The sequence below is a fragment of the Daucus carota genome, chromosome 2 (assembly GCF_001625215.2).
Source record: "Daucus carota subsp. sativus chromosome 2, DH1 v3.0, whole genome shotgun sequence".
Taxonomy (NCBI): domain Eukaryota; kingdom Viridiplantae; phylum Streptophyta; class Magnoliopsida; order Apiales; family Apiaceae; genus Daucus; species Daucus carota.
In genome coordinates, this window is record NC_030382.2 from 16,242,987 (window position 1) to 16,264,479 (window position 21,493).

Genomic DNA, 21,493 nt, shown 5'->3' on the forward strand with positions numbered 1-21,493 from the left:
CTGAAGGTGGCTGCTGAATCCCCAAGTTTACCAAAGAATCCATCTTCATAGTAAGAGCCTTAATTTGAGCAGTCAAGGCTGTAGTAGCATCAACATCCAGAATCCCTGCTGCTTTGCCCTGATGAAGACGCTGAGTAGGATTCTGATATTCATTTGCAGCCATCATCTCGATCAACTCATAAGCCTCCTCATAGCTCTTAGTCAATAGAGCTCCACCTGATGCTGCATCGAGCATTGGTCTCGATTGAGGACCCAAGCCATTATAGAAGCAATTGATAACCATCCAATCAGGCATCCCATGATGTGGGCACTTCCGAAGCATCTCCTTGTAGCGTTCCCATGCTTCACAAAGAGTTTCACCAGATAGCTGAGAGAATTGAGTGATAACATTCCTTAGTGCAGCTGTTTTGGCCATAGGGAAGAACTTAGAAAGAAATTTCTGAGCCAGATCCTCCCATGTCGTAATAGATCCTGCAGGAAGAGAATGTAACCATCCCTTAGCTTTATCCCTCAGAGAAAACGGGAACAACCTCAATTTAATGGCATCTTCCGTAACACCATTGAACTTGAAAGTGTCACAGATCTCAATGAAGTCTCGAATATGCATATTAGGATCCTCTGTCGGAGAACCCCCAAACTGTACTGAGTTCTGTACCATCTGAATAGTGCTAGGTTTGATTTCGAAAGTGTTGGCCTGAATCGCTGGCCTGACAATGCTCGACTGAATGTCATTGATTTTCGGCTCAGAGAAAGCCTTAAGAGCCTTAGTATCATTAACTGCTGGTGGTTGATCATCCATTGTAATACTCACTGCTGTTTCTTCCTTAATCAATGCTTCTTTACGAGCCTGAGAACGTGTTCGCATACACGTCACTCAAGTACCTGAAACACAAACAAACGAACTAACGTGAGAAAAGAAACCAAGTCACTGAACTTTAACGACCACTAATGACAAGCACATAAACTAAAATATAACACCGAGTCCCCGGCAGCGGCGCCAAAAACTTGTTCGCACAAAATCACGCAAGTGTACGTGGTCACAAGTAATATAGAATATAATTCAAGTTCGTTCCCACAGAGACTGGTGTATTCAGAATTATGCACTTATGCACCAATGTATGATTATTATTCAATACTTGGACAAGTAATCAAATTGGGTTTTGGTTTTATACTTAACTAATCCTATTCGAATTATGAAACTAAGAATTATCAACTAAGAGAATAACGATTTACTACTGAGAATAGAACATGGGATTCTAGCTTCATTAACAACTTCAATCAAAGTTCTACCTTTATTCAATTCTAATGGTTGATAACTAATCAGATAACACGAAACTGATACACGCTAACTGTCGTTATACGTGCACCATACTGCTACACATCCACAATTAAGATAGAAGGTAAACAGACACCAATTATGCTTAGACCCTATATGTCTATAGAATTTGAAAACATAACGGTTGAAGAGCAAGTTATCTATCAAGATTACATAGGGCGATGCAAGATGGGTAAAATCACATCACAAGTCATGTTATCGAACACGAAACCTATGCTCGCATGGCAAGTTCTAAATCAATATATTCACTGTCACTTCAATAAAGATTAACAAGCAATCTTAGATGTTAGCTACGCATCCAAGACGAATAAGCACAACCAATACGAGGAAATCAAACCATCACATATGAACAAGGCAAATTAACTACTGAAATTCATCGATAAATCCGCTAAAATCCCATGACAATGATTAGTTCATAATCGAACTTCTCATCATCATGGGTTCGAATGTAAACATGGTACGGAATAAGAAAAGCAAACTAAAAGTACTAGAATAAGAGTTAAGAAACAAATCCGAAACGAGCATCCAAGTTACGCCTACTTCGAAGAATTACAAAAGTAAAAGTTATGAAATTCGATCTTGATCTTCTCCGTAGCCGTCACGTGCTCCTTGGAATGATTCTAGGTTATGTTTTTAGTCCCCCAAAGCCTTTCTTAAACTTCCCCAGCGATCGGGCCTTCAAACGGATCAGAAACAGACAAACAGGCTTAAATTCGCTGCCAGTTTGGTGCGGGTGCGCCAGATTTGGGGCATGTGCGCCAGCGGGGCAGGTGCGCCGGATTTGGGGCGGGTGCCCCATTTCAGCAGCCCACTTCTTTGTCCATAACTTTTGACTCGCGCATCCGATTGCTTCGCCGTTTTTTTTTCAATGAAAGCTATGAATCTCCTCCTCGTTCTCCTCCAAAGAAACCTACACAACATCACACTAAAACATATCAAAAACATCAAAAGCTTGAGGCCAGATCATCCATTTAAGCCAAAACGAAGGCTTCCAAGTGGATATAAAATCCACTTATCAGATCTACTTTTCTTTGTGCTTGAAATTCAAATAGCACTTTTAAAAGCAACTGCTCTGATGCCAATTGTTAGGTCCAGATAGAGTGTAATTTAATCTAGAAGGGGGGGGGGGTTGAATAGCTTAATCACCAAGTTAAAGATTGATGTGGTGTAATAAAATTTATCCCCCTTTTTGATAGCTTTTATCAAGAGTATATGCAGTTAATGTGTGCGGAAGCAATGTAAGAGTAATATGACACACGAGATTTTATCCTGGTTCGCGGTGGCTAACTCAACACTTGGAGTCCACTCACCCCTACTCCAGTCCCCGAGCTCCTACCCGGACTCGAGATTTTCTCTACTATAAAGAAACTCCTTTACAGTAGGCGGAGAAGCCTTTACAAATATATATCTTGGAGCGTAACTTCCCGTTACCTCCTCACTATAAATGTAAATTTACAAGACTCTTCTTGGAGCGTAACTCCCCGTTACCTCTGATATGGGTCTGAAATTGGCCCTAAAAATTATTGGGTAATTTTGAGCCCGGGTCTGATTAAAGGCCAAAATATAAGGCCCGGATTCTGAGTTTATCACCCAAAATTCGTGGCTAGCAGATTGAGGTTATAAAAGGCCCGTTGGGCATTCATGTTTGAGAAACATGGGCTGCCCAAACTCAAGGCACGAGCCCCCAGCCCGGTCAGGGCCCAGAACTCGAATCCTAGTCCTACTAGGAGTCTGACTGACGAGTCCAGGACTCCGAGAGTCCTACAAGAACTCTGAATTTCGTGGATAACTATCTAGAGTCCTAGATAACCTCCAGCAGCTCAAGATAAGGATCAAGGATCAGTCCTATCCTATCTCTGACTCAAATACCTATTTCTACTAGGACTCTAACACCAGGGATCCTACTTCTAATCAGTCTCTAACCCTGAGACATCTATATAAAGGGCTCTACCCCTCCAAAATAGAACTACGTTTTTTGACTTGATTCTTCACCCCGCTGAAGATACGTAGGCACCTCGTGAGGACCCGTCTGAGTTCCGACTCGCGAGATCAGTCAAAAAGCATGAAGCTCACCCCTCGATTTTTGATCCATAACATTTGGCGCCGTCTGTGGGGAAGGAGACAACAACCATGGTGTCCACCAGATTACGTTCAGAAATTCATGCACCTTCAAACGGAGACAACACCGCAACCCAGGATCCACCCTTGTCTCAGGTCACCGCTGGAACCTCAAATCCCGTCACCACCACACCACCGGTCACGTTGACCCTTGCTAGCAGTGGCACAACCACCGCTGCACAAACCTCGATTCCTATGATTTTTGGCACGCTGCCCCCTATGACTAATGTTGTGGCCACAGCCACTGATCATGGGACTCATTACTCAACCGTTGTGACGACCACAAGAGGACCAACAGATGAGTATGTGGTTTATACGGACGACTCTTCTGAAGATTCGGAGAGGGACTATGATATTCCCCCACGAAGGAGGAGAGACGGAAACCAGAGCCGAGGCTCCCAGCACAACACCAGGCCGAATAACCCCGAGTCCCGTCGACCCACGGACCAGGAGTACGAAGCCAGGATTCGAGCTTATGAACAGGAGATAGCTCAGTTGAGAAGAGACAGGGCGGCACACCAGACCAGGCAGCCACCACCCGAACCTCGGCAACAAACTGAAAACCCTCAGAACACAGGTATGAATAGAATTCACTTGTTGGCTGCAGGTGATCCAGATAACCCGATCCCCCCATTCACCGAGGAGATCATGGCAGCAAGGATTTCTCGAAAGTTCAAGTTGCCCACAATTAAGGCGTATGATGGAACGGGTGACCCCGCGAATCATGTACGAACTTTCATGAATGCATTGCTGTTGCAACCAGTCACGGAGGCCATTAAGTGTCGAGCCTTTCCCCAAACTTTGAGTGGGATGGCACAACACTGGTATAGTCGACTACCCCCTAACTCTATATCCTCGTTTGGAGATTTGAGCCAAGCTTTCATAGGCCAGTTTATTGGGAGCAAGACCCATGCTAAGAGTTCAGCCTCGTTGATGAACCTTCATCAAGGCAGGAACGAATCCCTCAGAGACTATATGAATAGGTTCACTAAGGAGGCGCTCAAGGTCCCGGATTTAGACCAGAAAGTAGCCATGATTGCCTTACAGCAAGGAACCACGGATGATAATTTCCGCCGATCACTAGCCAAGAGGGCCCCTGAAAATATGAATGAGCTCCAGGAGAGGGCCGGGAAGTATATCAAGGCTGAGGAAAGCCTGAAGAAATCTCAGAATAACCAGGGACCGACCCCGAACCCAAAGAAACGTGGAAACGACACCGAGTACAACGCGGATAGTAAGTATTCAAAGACAGGGGATGGTGATAAGTCCCCCACCAAAAAGAAAGCAGGACCGAGGTTCACTGAGTATGCAAGGCTGAATGCCCCTAGGAGTCAGATCCTGATGGAAATTGAGAAAGATGAAAGTGTTCGATGGCCGAAGCCTATCAGGACTGACCCCGAAAAGAGAAACAAGGACTTGTACTGCAGGTTTCATAAGGATACAGGACATAAGACCGATGATTGTCGGCAGTTGAAGGATGAGATCGAGTTTTTGATCCGAAAAGGCAAGCTGTCCATGTATACTAGGGATACGGACAAGAATCCCCGTGACAATGACAACCGTGGAAGAGACAACGATGATAGGAATAAGAGAAACCAGCCTAGAGGGCCTGTGATCAATGTAATCTCTGGAGGACCGACCGCAGCAGGCCTATCTAGTAACTCACGAAAAGCTTATGCTCGTGAAGTGATGTACATTGTTGGAGAGCCCCCGAAGAGGGCAAAAATTGAGTTTGCTCTAGCATTCGACAATTTAGATCTTGACAGAGTTAAATTTCCCCATGATGATCCTTTGGTAATCACCCCGGTGATTGGAAACTCTTCTGTAAAAAGGGTACTCGTTGACAGTGGAGCCTCAGTAGATATCTTATTTCATGATGCATATGAGAAGATGGGATATTCTGATTCGCAATTGACACCTTCAGATATGCCTATATACGGCTTTAATAACGTGGAGACAAAGATTGAAGGTATGATCCAACTACCCGTGACAATGGGCACCGAGCCTAGACAGGCCACATGTATGCTGAATTTTTTGGTCGTTAAGGCTTCATCAACCTACAATGCTATCCTTGGGAGGACTGGGATACATGCTTTTAAAGCAATCCCATCCACCTACCACTTGAAGATCAAATTCCCTACCAAGAATGGGGTGGGAGAAGAGATATGAGATCAAAAAATGGCTAGAAGTTGTTATGTGGGGGCTCTGAAATCTGGAGGGACCGGGGGGCAAGTTCTCCCAATTGAGGACTTGGATGTCCGAGAGGAAGAGGAAAGGAGAGGAAAGCCTGCTGAGGACTTGGTTCCCTTCTCCCTATATCCAGATGAGCCCGAAAAGGTGACCTATGTAGGGGCGTCGCTCCCCGAGGATATGAAATCCGAATTTGTGAAATTCTTGAGGAACAACCGGGATGTGTTTGCTTGGACCGCAGCCGATATGCCAGGGATTGATCCCCTCTTTATGACACACACGCTTAACGTAAGCCCAGATAGAAAACCCGTGAAACAAAAGAAGAGAAGTTTTGCCCCTGAGAGGCAGGAAGCCATAAAACAGGAGGTCGATAAGCTTTTGGAAGCAGGTTTTATAGAGGAAATCCAATTCCCAGAATGGCTAGCCAACCCAGTCATGGTCAAGAAAGCTAATGGAAAGTGGAGGATGTGTGTAGACTTCACAGATTTGAATGATGCTTGTCCTAAGGACTGTTTTCCTCTCCCAAGAATAGATACTCTGATCGATGCTACAGCTGGGCACGAGATGTTGAGCTTTATGGATGGCTTTAGTGGATACAACCAGATCCGAATGAATAAGGACGACATTCCTAAGGTATCATTCATCACTGATTTTGGTATCTTTTGTTATTTGGTTATGGCGTTTGGTTTAAAGAATGCAGGAGCCACATATCAACGCCTGGCAAATAAGATGTTCAAACATCTGATTGGAAAAACCATGGAGGTCTATGTTGATGATATGCTAGTGAAGAGCTTGAACAAAGCTGATCACCTTGAACACCTGAGAGAGGCTTTTGAAGTCCTGAGGACACATAAGATGATGTTGAATCCAGCCAAGTGTGCCTTTGGAGTTGGGTCTGGAAAATTTTTGGGTCTGATGGTCTCAAAACGTGGGATTGAGGCCAACCCCGACAAGATAAAGGCCATCCTTGATATGGAGCCGCCTAAGTCTGTAAAGGATGTTCAAAAGCTAACAGGAAGAATTGCGGCACTAGGACGTTTCATCTCGAAGTCCGGGGATAAGTGCTTGCCCTTCTTTAAGGCTTTGAAGAAAGTTAAAGATTTTGAATGGACAAGTGAGAGCCAAGAGGCCTTTGAGCATTTAAAGAAGTATATGGCAGAGCCACCACTCTTATCAAAGCCCGTGGATGGAGAAACATTATATGTCTACTTGGCTGTCTCTGAGAAAGCACTGAGTGCGGTCTTGGTTCGTGAGGATCGAAAAATCCAGAAACCCGTCTACTATGTTAGTAAGATTTTGCATGGAGCGGAGCTCAACTATTCTGTGATTGAGAAGTTTGCCTTAGCCATGATTACAGCTTCAAGAAAGCTGAGGCCTTACTTCCAGGCTCACAAAATTGAAGTCTTGACAGACCAGCCCCTTAGGAACGTAATGCATAGCCCGAAGGCTAGTGGGACATTAATAAAATGGGCAGTAGAGCTTGGGGAATTTGAAATTCGATACAAACCACGGGTGGCAATCAAGGCTCAAGCTCTAGCTGACTTCCTCGTTGAATGCACCATTGACAACAAGGAAGTCGGGGGGCAGGAGAGTATGGTAGAGGAACCCAAAGAAGAGGAGAAACCTAAAGAGTATTGGTTACTATTTTTTGACGGAGCTTCAAAAACAAAAAATAGTGGGGCAGGGCTGGTGCTCCGAAGCCCGGATGGCTTCACGGTCGAGTACGCGATCAAGTTAGACTTTCCAACTACCAACAATGAAGCTGAGTATGAGGCCCTTATAGCTGGATTGGGATTGGCGAGAACCCTGAGGGTTAAAAACCTGAAAGTATGTGGGGACTCAAGACTTGTGGTGTCACAGGTTAATGGAGAATTTGAGGCACGAGAAGAAACAATGCTGAAATACTTAAGTATTGTGAAAGCCCAGATGACACAATTTAAAGAATGTTTGGTAGAACATATACCTAGGGAAGAGAATACAAAGGCTGATGCCTTATCCCAGTTTGCATCCTCAGAGAATGAGGTGTGCTCGGGAAGTGTTTACTATCAGGTTTTGAAAACCCCAAGTATCAATGCCAAGCTGGTAGCCCCAATCGACACGGGGGCCACTTGGATCGATGAGGTCAAAACGTATCTCGAAACTGGACATTTACCACCTGATGCTGGGGAAGCACGAAAACTACAAGTAAGAGCTTTAAAGTATGCACTCGTTGAAGGGATTCTCTATAAGAAATCTTTTGTTATACCTTATTTGAAGTGTTTAAGGCCGGATGAGGCCCGGGAAGCCTTGAAAGAGGTCCATGAAGGAATCTGTGGCCAGCACCTAGGCGGGAGAGCCTTGGCTCACAAAATTACTCGCCTTGGGTTCTTTTGGCCAAATATGCTGAAGGATGCGAAGGATTATGTTAAGAGATGCGATCGTTGTCAGAGATTTGCACCTGTTGTGCGCCAGCCCCCAGAGATGCTGACATCCATTAACTCCCCGATTCCCTTTGCTATGTGGGGGATGGACATCCTAGGGTCGTTTCCACTCGCCAGTGCTCAAAGGAAGTTTTTGATAGTGGCTATTGACTACTTTACCAAGTGGATTGAGGCCAAACCCCTGGCCAACACCTAGGCGGGAGAGCCTTGGCTCACAAAATTACTCGCCTTGGGTTCTTTTGGCCAAATATGCTGAAGGATGCGAAGGATTATGTTAAGAGATGCGATCGTTGTCAGAGATTTGCACCTGTTGTGCGCCAGCCCCCAGAGATGCTGACATCCATTAACTCCCCGATTCCCTTTGCTATGTGGGGGATGGACATCCTAGGGCCGTTTCCACTCGCCAGTGCTCAAAGGAAGTTTTTGATAGTGGCTATTGACTACTTTAACAAGTGGATTGAGGCCAAACCCCTGGCCAAGATAACCACCAAGCAAGTTGCTCAGTTCTTCTGGGAAAGCGTCATATGCAGGTATGGCATACCCCGAGTCTTAGTTACTGACAATGGAGCCCAGTTCAACAATCCAGAGTTTGTGGGATACTGTAACGACTATAGCATTGAGCTACGATTCACTTCGGTTGCCCATCCACAAGCCAATGGGCAAGCTGAAGTAGCCAACAGGATAATCCTTGATGGGCTAAAGAAAAGAGTCGAGAAAGCGCATGGGTCTTGGGCTGAAGAGATTCTCCCTATACATTGGGCATATCGAACAACCTGCAAGGTCTCCACAGGAGCAACCCCGTTCCAGTTAGCTTACGGGGCTGAAGCCGTGGTGCCACTTGAGATAACTCATACCTCCCCCAGGGTCCAGCAGTATGAGCCCGAAGCCAATGAGGAAGGAATGAGACTCGCACTCGACATGATCGATGAGGTCCGTGATGAGGCTAACGCCAGGATCGTTGAGAGCCAAAAACGAGCTTCCTATTACTATAATCTCCGAGTCAAGGAACGATTCTTCAGAAAAGGGGATTTAGTCCTAAGGAAAGCTGAGGCCTCAGGAGTTGGTCCCAAGGGAAAGATGGCCCCAAACTGGGAAGGTCCGTATCAGGTGAAGGATGTTATTGGTCGCGGCTCGTACAAGCTTCAGACCCTGGATGGAGTTGAGTTTCCAAGGAGTTGGCATGCCACCAACTTGAAGATTTATTATATTTGATTATCTTAGCAAGTAGATGACCATTGAATAAGGTCAGATAGACCACTGCCAGTTAGTTTATAACTTAGTTGATTTTAGTTGTTTATCTCTTCTACTATAGTTTCAATAAAATTTCTTATGGATTGCTCCATATCTCATGCTTCTAATGTTTTCCTTGAGTTTTTGTTTACTTACCGTGAACGGATCAACCCGGAACATGAATTCAACCATAAATAAGTTACGATTAACATTGATTGAGTGAAAATTACAAGCTAAGGCTTGATAAGTCCGATACTACGAGTTAAGGCTAGACAAGTCTAATACTACAAGTTAAGGCTAGATAAGTCTAAATAAGTTGACCACGCAGGGTCCTTAATAAATCCTACTCATCAGACTCAGAATCAGCCTCTGAGCTATCTGCAGACCCGGACTCCCCAGCCGGATGCTTTTCAATGACACCCAAATCTTCGACTTCCTCTTCAATAGGACTAGGAGAGTCAAGAACAATCCTCATGGGACAGAGGTAATCCCATTTAGGATGGAATAGGTCTGGATGATCCTCATGAATGAAATGAACAGCCTCATTCCACCCGTTACTGTAATCCTCGGCAGAGGTGGTCTCATTGTGCTTCTCCAGCAGATTCTTGAACTCATCAGAGTCCATATAGTCGTCGATGATAGCATCCTTTCCCTTTCGAGCCTCGACTAGCTCGCTTCGAGCTTCCACTAGCTCCGATTGAGTCTTAGCCACAATCTCATCTTTTTCCGCATCCTTGATTCGAAGGGCCTCCATGCCCTCCTCCAAGGATTCCTTAGCCTTCTTGTGGCTCTCAGCTTGTTTTTTCCAAGCTTTAGCCTGATGGAGGGCAGCCTGGAATTGAGCATTGGCCTGAGACAAGTAGATAAACGGGTCGATCCCAGCACCGAATCAGTCCTTCGAAAACCCCAGGCCGGTTTAAAGGCTTCAGACTTGGAAGCCCGAGGCTGACTAGATGATCCTCCCTCTGCCGAATGGGGTTGAAGGAAGGCAGGCAACTCCCGAGGGACCCGAGGGTCTTTAGCCAACCTATGCCGCTTCATCCGACCCGTCTCCTCTTGGAGAGGCGCATTCTGCTCATTGATTCTTGTGGCAGCTGCAAAACAAAAACAAGAAATAAGTTAAGTCGTGAATAATGGGGTAGACCCGAGAAAAGTCCTAGGTATAAAAAAAAAAGGTTTATACCTTCATCACTAACCCTTGAAAGACCAAGCTTTCTAAGATTGAATTCATCAAGGAGATCCCAGCATTTGGATTGGCCATTGTCTTTGACCAATTCAGCATAGGCTGCCTTCTCGACATCCGATAGGTGGATGGAGTCGACACTCCCATCAACGACCTTACAAAACTTGGATCTGAATAGAGTTCCCCAATCTCCCCCTTCCCAGTGTAGCTTGAAGAACTCTTTCTTCCAACGAGGGTTGTTATCCGGAATAGAGGAATTGTTGAAAATATGAGGCTGGTCAGGCCGATGACTAATAAGAACCCAACCCGTGGAGCCCACCGGGTAGTTCTTGAATTGGAAAATCTTACGAAACAATGAGACAGACATGGAAAGGCCTTTAGATAGGCACTGAACCATGAAACAATGGATTATGCGCCAAGCATTGGGCGTCAATTGGCAAGGATTGAGTCCCACATCAGCTAAGAGCTTAGGGATGAAGGGATGCAGGGGAAACCTAAGTCCGGCTAGTAGAGCATGCTTGTATACAAACAAGTGCTGCGGATCCCAATGACAGGTCCTATCCCCGGGTTCGGCACGGACCAGGGAATAAGCCTTGGGAAAGTTAAGCAATCTATGATAGGCCTTGGCCAACGAAGGCGAACAATCGGCAGCATAGCCATAAGAACCTAGCTCAGCTAGGGAGGGGTATTCATCCCGCATAATATTGATCAAATCAAGTAAAGATGAACAAGAAGAGTTTATGATTATAGGAGTACCTCTCTTGGACTTGGAGGAGGTGCCCATGGCCTTGGAAATCTTGGCCAAGCGTGATGCTTCCCGATCAGCCATTTGAGCTCGAAAGAACCTTGGTGGTGAAAGCTTGAAGCTTGAGAGAATTCTAGAGAGATGTTGTAAACTTGTAGAGTGAGAAGTGAGAAATGAGGATGCTCACTTATTTATAGGATGGCCAACAGGTCATCTAACAGGTCAACAGGCCAAGTGACCTGCTATTACAGGTCAACTAGCCCAAGCCCAAGAAAAAGCCCATAATCTAGAAGGTTTTGGAAGGATCTAGATTTTCCTAGAGCCTAAAAATAAACGAAAATACAATATTTATACATATTTTCATGTATAAAATATGTATAAAACCTTATAAAACCCTAATCAAGGGATTAGCCTAGAAAAGGCCCCTAAAACCTTGATTAAGGCCTAATCTTATCTCATACCATTAACAAGTCATAATCAAGCATGATTACACTTAATGGTTGCATAATCCATGTTTAAACTATGTATAGTCCCGAAACGCTCGAGAGCGCCCATGAAGCGCCCTGGGAGCGCCCTATGAGCGCCCCAGGAGCGCCAAGAGCGCCCGAGGTGCGCTTGAGGACCTCACCACCGTCGACCTGGGCACCCAAAATGCCCTAAATCGACCTGGGTGAGGTCGACAATTAACTTGGGTGTTAAAAAACCCCCAACGCCCGAGAGCGCCCAAGAAGCGCCCTGGGAGCGCCCTATGAGCGCCCCAGGAGCGCCAAGAGCGCCCGAGGTGCGCCTCAGGACCTCACCACCGTCGACCTGGGCACCCAAAACGCCCTAAATCGACCTGGGTGAGGTCGACAATCGACTTAGGTGTCAAAAAACACCTAACGCCCGAGAGCGCCCGAGAAGCGCCCTGGGAGCGCCCTATGAGCGCCCCAGGAGCGCCCGAGGTGCGCCTGAGGACCTCACCAGCGTCGACCTGGGCACCAAGGATGCCCTAAATCGACCTGGGTGAGGTCGACAACTGACTTGGGTGTCAAAAAACACCTAACGCCCGAGAGCGCCCGAGAAGCGCCCTGGGAGCGCCCTATGAGCACCCCAGGAGCGCCAAGAGCGCCCGAGGTGCGCCTAAGGACCTCACCACCATCGACCTGGTCACCCAAAACGCCCTAAATCGACCTGGGTGAGGTCGACAATCGACTTAGGTGTCAAAAAACACCTAACGCCCGAGAGCGCCCAAGAAGCGCCTTGGGAGCGCCCTATGAGCGCCAAGAGCGCCCGAGGTGCGCCTGAGGACCTCACCAGCGTCGACCTGGGCACCAAGGATGCCCTAAATCAACCTGGGTGAGGTCGACAACTGACTTGGGTGTCAAAAAACACCTAACACCCGTGAGCGCCCATAAGCGCCCAAGGTGCGCCCACGGTGCGCGCGAGCGTCGACCTGGGCGAGGTCGAGCGCCCATGAGCGCCCGAGCTGCGCGCCAGCATCGACCTGGGCGTCCAATCCGCCCTAAATCGACCTGGGCGAGGTCGAGCGCCCCTGAGCGCCCGAGGTGCGCCCGAGCTGCGCGCCAGCATCGACCTGGGCGTCCAATCCGCCCTAAATCGACCTGGGCGAGGTCGAGCGCCCCTGAGCGCCCGAGTTGCGCGCCAGCGTCGACCTGGACGCCCTGAGCGCCCTAAATCGACCTGGGCGAGGTCGAGCGCCCCTGAGCGCCCGAGGTGCGCCCGAGTTGCGCGCCAGCGTCGACCTGGACACCCTGAGCGCCCTAAATCGACCTGGGCGAGGTCTAGCGCCCTGGAAGCGCCCGGAAAACGCTCAAAAAGCACCCCAGAACACTTGATGTACCCCCAAAATGCCTCGGATCGACTAAGGAAAGTCCAGAATCGGCCTAGATGGCTGACCTTACTCAGAATAGGCTCGAGAAGTGATTGAAAATGCTCTAAAACCTTAGAAAAGTTTCTACAAAACTTATCCAAAGTTGGGGGGCAAATGATATGGGTCTGAAATTGGCCCTAAAAATTATTGGGTAATTTTGAGCCCGGGTCTAATTAAAGGCCAGAATATAAGGCCCGGATTCTGAGTTTATCACCCAAAATTCGTGGCTAGCAGATTGAGGTTATAAAAGGCCCGTTGGGCATTCATGTTTGAGAAACATGGGCTGCCCAAACTCAAGGCACGAGCCCCCAGCCCGGTCAGGGCCCAGAACTCGAATCCTAGTCCTACTAGGAGTCTGACTGACGAGTCCAGGACTCCGAGAGTCCTACAAGAACTCTGAATTTCGTGGATAACTATCTAGAGTCCTAGATAACCTCCAGCAGCTCAAGATAAGGATCAAGGATCAGTCCTATCCTATCTCTGACTCAAATACCTATTTCTACTAGGACTCTAACACCAGGGATCCTACTTCTAATCAGTCTCTAACCCTGAGACATCTATATAAAGGGCTCTACCCCTCCAAAATAGAACTACGTTTTTTGACTTGATTCTTCACCCCGCTGAAGATACGTAGGCACCTCGTGAGGACCCGTCTGAGTTCCGACTCGCGAGATCAGTCAAAAAGCACGAAGCTCACCCCTCGATTTTTGATCCATAACAACCTCCTCAAAGTCGTTGTACTCCGGGTGTGGTCTTTGAACTTCTAAAATTTTGTGGGTCTTGGATCTTAGGTCTTAGGTCTTGGGTCTTTCCTCTTCCTCACGGTGCAAAGACGACTAACTTCCCGTTATCTCGTCTAGGACTTGGGTCTTAGAACGAAGATCACCTCACTTCACTTTTCCTCACTGCAAAACTTAGAAAACAATATCTACAACAAATAATCCTTGTATATAAAAAGAGTTTTGGACTAGACACGACTAGGCCGATAATGTATATATATATTGACTATATATTCAAAGTATACTTTCCTATGGATATAGAAAGAGATAAGTATAGTTTTTAACTTACTCCAATACTAAGGATAAGTATTTGGTTGGAGTAAATAAAGTCTTATAAGCGATCTTCACTTTAGACTTTTTCAAGTATTCTCGTGATATTGCAAATTACGAATACTTGTTAATTTAAACTCCCCATTAGATAATGCTTATAAAGACTTCGGAGTTTAAATTGTCGTCTATGGCTCAAAGGCTTACGACTTGGGTACTTATCCTGTATGACTCAGTATTGTTTATTACTTCTTATATACGTCTATAGTCGAAGTAATAAAATCAAGAAAGCTTTATGGCGAGCTCTTTAGCTATTAACTTTTCTTGAAACAACTAATCTCGTAATATAGTCTTTTAGACTAAATGAAGTCGAGAGAGTGTCTTTAAATTTAGCACAATATAATGAGATAGCCAAACAATCACAACAATAAATATTATACACTTTAAGCAAATTACAACAATAATGGTGTAGAAAGTATATAAATAAATTAGTTGGCTAAGTTAGTGCTAAGTAAAGTTAAAGAATACTTTTTAGATTTTCTTCCCACGGATACAAGGTGATGGGCGGGAATAGAATCACATTATATAAAATGTATTCGACCGTCGTCAAATATTAGCCTCGCTTTAGAGTTATTACGAATCTTTAGTTCATTTAAATATACACCGAATCTCTAGATCGTGTATATGTATTTATATTTCAAATAACACGACTTAGTTAGTTTGTTTTTGAAATTAATTCGAAATAAGAAATCTCTTTTATAAGAGATATAAGATGAAGAGCTTTAAGATGAATAGATCAAGAATAACAATGAGCTCCTATAAATATAATGGTCGGTTAAGACTCGGATCGAAGCTAAAATAATAACCACTTACAAAAACGATCGGAAAGTTCGCCGGAAAAATCCGCCGGAGGTTCAGCCGGATTTCGGCTTAGTGGCGGAACTTGGGCAGCCCTACGGGAGGCCTAAAGTAGTAGTGGTTGTGTGACGGTCCACGAATCCGGGGGCCTAGATCCTGACGTCACCACACAAAAACCTTTTTAAAACACTTTGAAAACCTGTATTTTTTTTAAAGATAATAAAACCAAAAGAATTTAAAACCTAAAAACATTTAATAAAAGATTTGAATGAGAACATTTTAACCCCCAAAAAACAACAGGATCGCATCCAGGTTACAGTATTGAAATTAGAACCACTAACTATTACACAGCATCTCTTACCAAATCAGATCATCTTCGATAAGAAGAATCACTGCCAATTTGTTCCAGCTATGAATTACATCTGAATCTCAATAGGTCAACTCTAGCTAGCACCAACTTTATAAATCTTCCTAAATACTCCTTGACCACTGAATCCTCAACTCTGACTCCTCGCCTAGCCTTAGCCTTACTCGCAATCATAGTCTAGCCATTCATCTTTAATCCTTTCTGAAATGGTTAAAAGAGAATAGTAAGAGTGAGCAACAATGCTCAGCAAGCAATAATAACAATGAAATTCTGAACAATATAAAAAGGGTTCACAAACTCAAAATACTTCATCAACAGGTTCAATATGAGATCACAAGATCAGGGTATTATATAGAAGGGTTCACAATACCTTGCAGCAATAGAAATTGAGGAATTCAATTCTTCCAACGGAATTATTGAATTGGACTATCACATTTTAATTAAAACCAAGGTTAGGATGCTGATCAGACATACCTAACCCTGAGCAGGCCCCGTCATGCTCAGTCTCTGGATCCAAGGCACTCATTGGCCTAACATGACCACTCATCTGGTCTGACCACTCATTTGGTCCACATATTTTTATAAAAACAACAATCCAATTCTATAATTCAATTCAACAAATCAGTAAATCAATAGAACAGTATCACAATAAATATCAATAACCGAATAATTTGAATCAACTTTTCATAAACCAGAGTCCATCCTTTCATAAATCATAGTTCAGGAAATCCTTAACTATTCAGTATCCTCCATTATCGGCTAAGCAACTAAATTTAGCCTGCTAAACCAGCATGACAATGGTGGGTTGAATAATCAAGAAGATCCTAAGTCATTCTAGGTTCTAATCATCACTGAGCAACACATGCTTCAATGACAATCTGAACTTCAAATTAATTCATAAAACTGGAATTATCTGAATTTTTGAGGATCAGAAAAGGATGGATATAATATTTACACTTTCATATATGAAAAAGAGAGGAACGAATATTTGCAATACATACGAAAAGAATGGATGAGAATAATTGCAAGATATCCAAAATAAGGGTATAGGATACTTGCCTTAAATCTGACTCCAGTCTCACATCTCAATCTCATCTTTCAACTTTCACAACTATGCATATCGTAATATCTAGACCGTCTATAGCTATACTTTATTCGCCACACTGCTTCGCTTACTCGATTCGTTTCTTATTCGTTTTGTAACACCATTTGACTTTCTGAAGGTCTTCGAGCATACACGTCTCGTCCAAATCCTTTACAAGAACAAGATAATACTATGATCACTAAACAATCTATCGCATAGACATATCACGTATATCGATACCCACTTATATATCCCTTTAAACCTATCAGATATCACTGAACATATAATCATGCTTTGACTTTATCATATAGTCAAGTCATCTTCCACATAACATATCACAAATCAATTATCATATAAATCCTGTCGAAAATCCGACATCGTCTCGTCTATTTATAAGACTATCCACCTGTTATCCTATTCTGTCCAACAACCAACCATTCAATTTCAAACCTTATCATCCATATATCTTTATCCAATATCAGTCATACAAATCATTTATCATGAATAAGCACGTATATCACGTAATCATCAATTTATAGCAAATAATTCACATATAATCACATTCTGTATACTTAACAACACATGATCATATTCTCGACTCAATCATATTATCATGCCATATTAAAATAGACTATACAAGCTTCTGTCCCTCTTTCGTTTCACTCGATTCCGACTTATGGATCAAAAGATATGTTCAACACTGTTCTCTGACTCCCTATCAATATATAACACATCACACATATAGCAGACAACACATTACACATGAAGTTTCCCTTCCCAATTGATGTCAAATCAGGTCTTGGGTAAAAATGATTTTTCGAGAGTTTTTTGGAATTTTTAAACATTTTTCGGAATTAAAATCGATAAAAGAATCACTTCATAAATAAATAATCAAGTCCAGATACTCAAAATCGGACTTAAAATCATTCATAAACAATAATCGAGCCTTGAACATATTTTAGAAACATATTTCAAAACTCGAAACTATTTTTCGGAAATTTTAAATCAACAAGAATAATTAAATCTAATTAATTAACCAATTAAAATCAATTAATAATTAATTAAAATAATTAATCAATTAACATTTAAATTAATTGACCAATTAAAATAATTAATTACTAATTAAAATTAATTAATAAACTAATTTAGATTTATTTTTGAATAAACAAATAATTAAAAACTATTTTTGAAATTTAAAATAATTTAAAATATTTTTAAGATGAAAAGGTTTATTTTGTAAACTTTTGAAAGTTTGTACACGGGGAGCCAACTGCCAAGTTTTGAAAACTTGGTATCAAGAACGTAAGTACTGAAACCACGGTGACTTAAAGTCACCATCTTCGCAAAATGGGGTGATCAAACGGTAATTAACCGTCCGCCACTGCCACACCCGCCGGAGATCACTCTCCCGGCGTCCAGCAGCAACCAGATGCTTCATATATGTAGTATCCACCCTCTAGAATCCATATGTGTGCTCAAATTTAGCAAAGGATGGGTGAAGACGCCGGAAATCCGCATGAACACGGCATCGCCGCCGTGCCTTTTCCAGATTCCGGCGACGCCATACGGCCGCCTTTGCCACCATTAAACATACGAGCAGATTCCTCTCGACAAGATCTATCTATTGATATAAACCATACGTACCCAAATTAAGCCAATCGAAAACTCCGGCCAAACATGAATTTTCCGGCGACTTACTGAAGATTACCAAGAACACTGATTTTCGAAGATTAAACCTCATTTTAAACATGTTTCTGGACTCCGTTATTGACATACAATAAACCAAACCGACGAGAAAAACACGTTCTACAACATGAAATCATCAAATAAATCAAACAATCACGTTTGAGAAAATTCACATTTGAAATCATAATAATTCGAATATTATAAAAATAATAATAAATCACCTGTTGAATCCGCACACAAACGGATGATTAAACTAGATTCTACGCGTCGATAGCTTCGTTTTGACTATTCATACGCCTCCATCGGATTCTAATAACGCCTTCAAATCTTCGTTTGATTACGAAGAACAAGAAGAAAACTGTTCGATTTCTCTCGGTATTCGTGAAAAGAAACTGGTGAAATGATTTTACGGGTGAAATAAAGCTATAGAAAGGTCTATTTATATTTACAAATAATTGGTACCCCTTTGGATATTGTTTATAACATGAAAATATGATATTTACTAGCTTTATATTAATAAAGCGGGGACCAATCAGTACCGGTTTTTGAGATAATCATCAAAACCGGGCATTTTAACTCAATGATTGGTCTGCGGGTCCCATTTGCACGTATTTCAATAAAAAGTAATATAATAATCAAAATATCTGGCTTTCACGTATATCGAGACAACCAGATAATTATCGGTAATTAAAATACCCGAAAACTCCGCCGGACCGACTCCGGGGAAAACCGTACTCTGGATCGAAAAAGTCAAAACACGAAAAATGTCCGAAATATTCAAATTAGGCTAAAGGTGAGTTCCTCGTAACTCCTGTAAAGTAAAATCGCTACACCGTTACGAGTGGACGGTTTTACGAATAATCAATGAAAGGCCTTATTCAAAGGTATATGTCTAATCCTATTTTGTACAACCAGTGATAACTCAACTAGTGTCTGATAACCACTCAACTTGTAACTCAACCTGGAATCGTCTCTGATAAGTTATGTCAGTAGATAGTAGATAGTTTAGTTGGAATCAGTTCAAGAAAGTCTAGTAGATACAAGAATCAGAATGTCAGAAGAATTCCAAGATATCAGCTACAAGCCACTGGAAGAAGTTCATTCCATATGATCAAGCCTCAGTGTCAAATAAACTGTGTAGCAGTTCAAGGAGTTCGGAAGGTATGAAGATTCAAGTATTTATTTCATCAGAGATTCCATATGTGTACTGAAATGAAGAAGAACTAGAAGACAAAGATTCGAAGACCCACCACAGCTCAAATGTTTAATTGATGGAGAATATTCAATTTAGTTAGGCACAGATGAACCAGACAGTACATTTGTGTGTCAGCTATTTATATTGAATATTTAACATCAAAGGAAGGTGGTCGTTCAAGCCGTGTGATGATCAAGACGAAGGCTCAAGACATTTGCTTTCTGGAATATAGAGTTTTTAATTAATTCTTTGTTAAATAATTAATCTCTATTAATTTATTTAGTTGTTAAATTAATTCAATTAGAATTAATTTGATAATTAAGTTTATTAACAAGTTAATTGATTTAGAATTAATTTACAAAAAGAAAGCAAAAGAAAGAAGGCCAAAAGGAAGGACAAGGAGACCGCCGCTCAAACCTGTCTAGCTATGTGAAAAAGAATTCTCACCAACGCAATGGAGTGTGATATATTCTTAATGTTGGAAACCCGGTTGGAATTGATTTATATTTTTCAAAGCAAAAGGGATCCGGTTCCAGACCCACAGGAGACCGAATCTTAGACTTGTTTGACTATGAGGAAAAAGAATTATCACCAACGCTATGGAAATTGATATAATCTTAAAGCTGGAACCCCTGATGGAATTAAAATATTATTTGCAAGGCAAAAGGAGTCCGGTTCCTGGCCCTCTAGAGACCGCAGCTTGGACCGTAAAGATTTATTTATATTAATAAATATTTTAATTAATTAGAAAATTATATTTATAAATGTCTAATAATATTAGATATTTATTTATATAATTTCTGGATTAAATTAAATATTTATTAATTAAAGATTATAAGCTATGCGGGATTAAAAGTATTTCTAAGGAGCTGGCTATAATAAGTCGAGATAGACTAAAAGACGGAAGTTAATAAACTTCACCGTGTACACCTGATCTAGTTTGTCTTGCCGAAATTCAACTGCCATATCAACCTTCCAAGACAATCCTTTGGAATTGTCTGACCGAGGGAAGTCAGCAAGACAATCCTTTTGTCTTGCCGAATTTGCTTATGTATGCAAGACAATTCTGATTGTCTTTCTGCCTCTCGAATTGTCTTTCCTTCTTTCTAATTGTCTTCCCCTTCTATATATTGTCTTTCTGGCTAGTTTAAGGCTTGGTAGACAATCTGAAATTGTCTTTCCTTGCATTGTCTTGCCCAAGCCTAGATTGTCATACTTGCTTTGTATTTGTCTTTCCAAGCTTGTATTTGTCTTGTCTTTTAATTGTCTTTCATGTACAATGCTTTGCCTATATATATGGCATTCATTCTTCATTTCTAAGTGTTCATTCTCTTTGATTTCAAAGCATTGTTAAGCTTTCAAGTTGTTCGTAACTTGCTTGTTGTATCCACAGTTTTCTGTGCTTTGATCACTCGGTTGTTTTAACCACTAATCTAGAATACATCCTGTCGAATTTATTCTACAAACATTAGTGGACATTAAAACTGAACCATATTAATTTAATAACGACTTTCAAGTTTAAATAACCTTTTACTTGAACCTTGTTTATTTAATTAATTAAAATCTGATTATCCTGTTTTATCCAAATCAGATTTATTCCGCGCGAATTTTTGTGACGATTGTATTCAACCCCCCTTCTACAATCGTATCGGGACCTAACAATTGGCATCAGAGCGGTTGATATAATCTACCTTATCAGATCCTATACTCACTCTGAAAATTTCTAAAAATTCCAAATAATTTTTTATTCGAAATAATTTTATTCCAAAAATTATTTCTGACCGAAAATTATTTTTCCTTCAAAAATCCAATCTTTTCTCAAATAAATTTTTATTCGAAATAATTTTATTCCAAAAATTATTTCGGACCGAAAATTATTTTTCCTTCAAAAATCCAATCTTTTCTCAAATAATTTTTTATTCGAAATAATTTTATTTCAAAAATTATTTCTGATCGAAAATTATTTTTATTTAAAATCTTTTTCCAAATAATTTTTAATTCGAAATAATTTTATTCCAAAAAATATTTCTGATCGAAAATTATTTTTCTTTTTAATCTTTTTCCAAATAATTTTTAATTCGAAATAATTTTATTCCAAAAATTATTTCTGATCGAAAATTATTTTTCTTTCAAATCTTTTTCCAAATAATTTTTAATTCGAA

At 42.0% G+C, this 21,493-nt stretch overlaps 1 protein-coding gene and 1 non-coding gene across 2 annotated transcripts; both read left to right on the plus strand.

Annotated features, from left to right (window-relative positions):
• The first annotated feature begins 293 nt into the window (after window positions 1–293).
• On the plus strand, window positions 294–400 carry LOC135150931 (small nucleolar RNA R71). The gene has a single exon (XR_010289391.1). It is a non-coding gene; the product is annotated as a small nucleolar RNA R71 (small nucleolar RNA).
• A 4,086-nt stretch (window positions 401–4,486) lies between these two features.
• On the plus strand, window positions 4,487–5,623 carry LOC135150387 (uncharacterized). Its single transcript, XM_064086672.1, has 3 exons — window positions 4,487–4,758; window positions 4,882–5,423; window positions 5,556–5,623. Exons 1-3 carry the CDS (start codon window positions 4,487–4,489, stop codon window positions 5,621–5,623), a joined length of 882 nt encoding a protein of 293 aa, XP_063942742.1.
• Window positions 5,624–21,493: the final 15,870 nt, after the last annotated feature.

What these genes read in the sequence shown, in the direction of transcription:
- LOC135150387 (XM_064086672.1), top strand. Translation starts at nt 4,487, where the DNA reads ATGATTGCCTTACAGCAAGGAACCACGGATGATAATTTCCGCCGATCA. An exon ending in GCAGGACCGAGGTTCACTGA is followed by an intron (nt 4,759 to 4,881) that starts GTATGCAAGGCT and finishes CTTGTACTGCAG; the next exon opens with GTTTCATAAGGATACAGGAC. An exon ending in CGTGGAGACAAAGATTGAAG is followed by an intron (nt 5,424 to 5,555) that starts GTATGATCCAAC and finishes ATGCTTTTAAAG; the next exon opens with CAATCCCATCCACCTACCAC.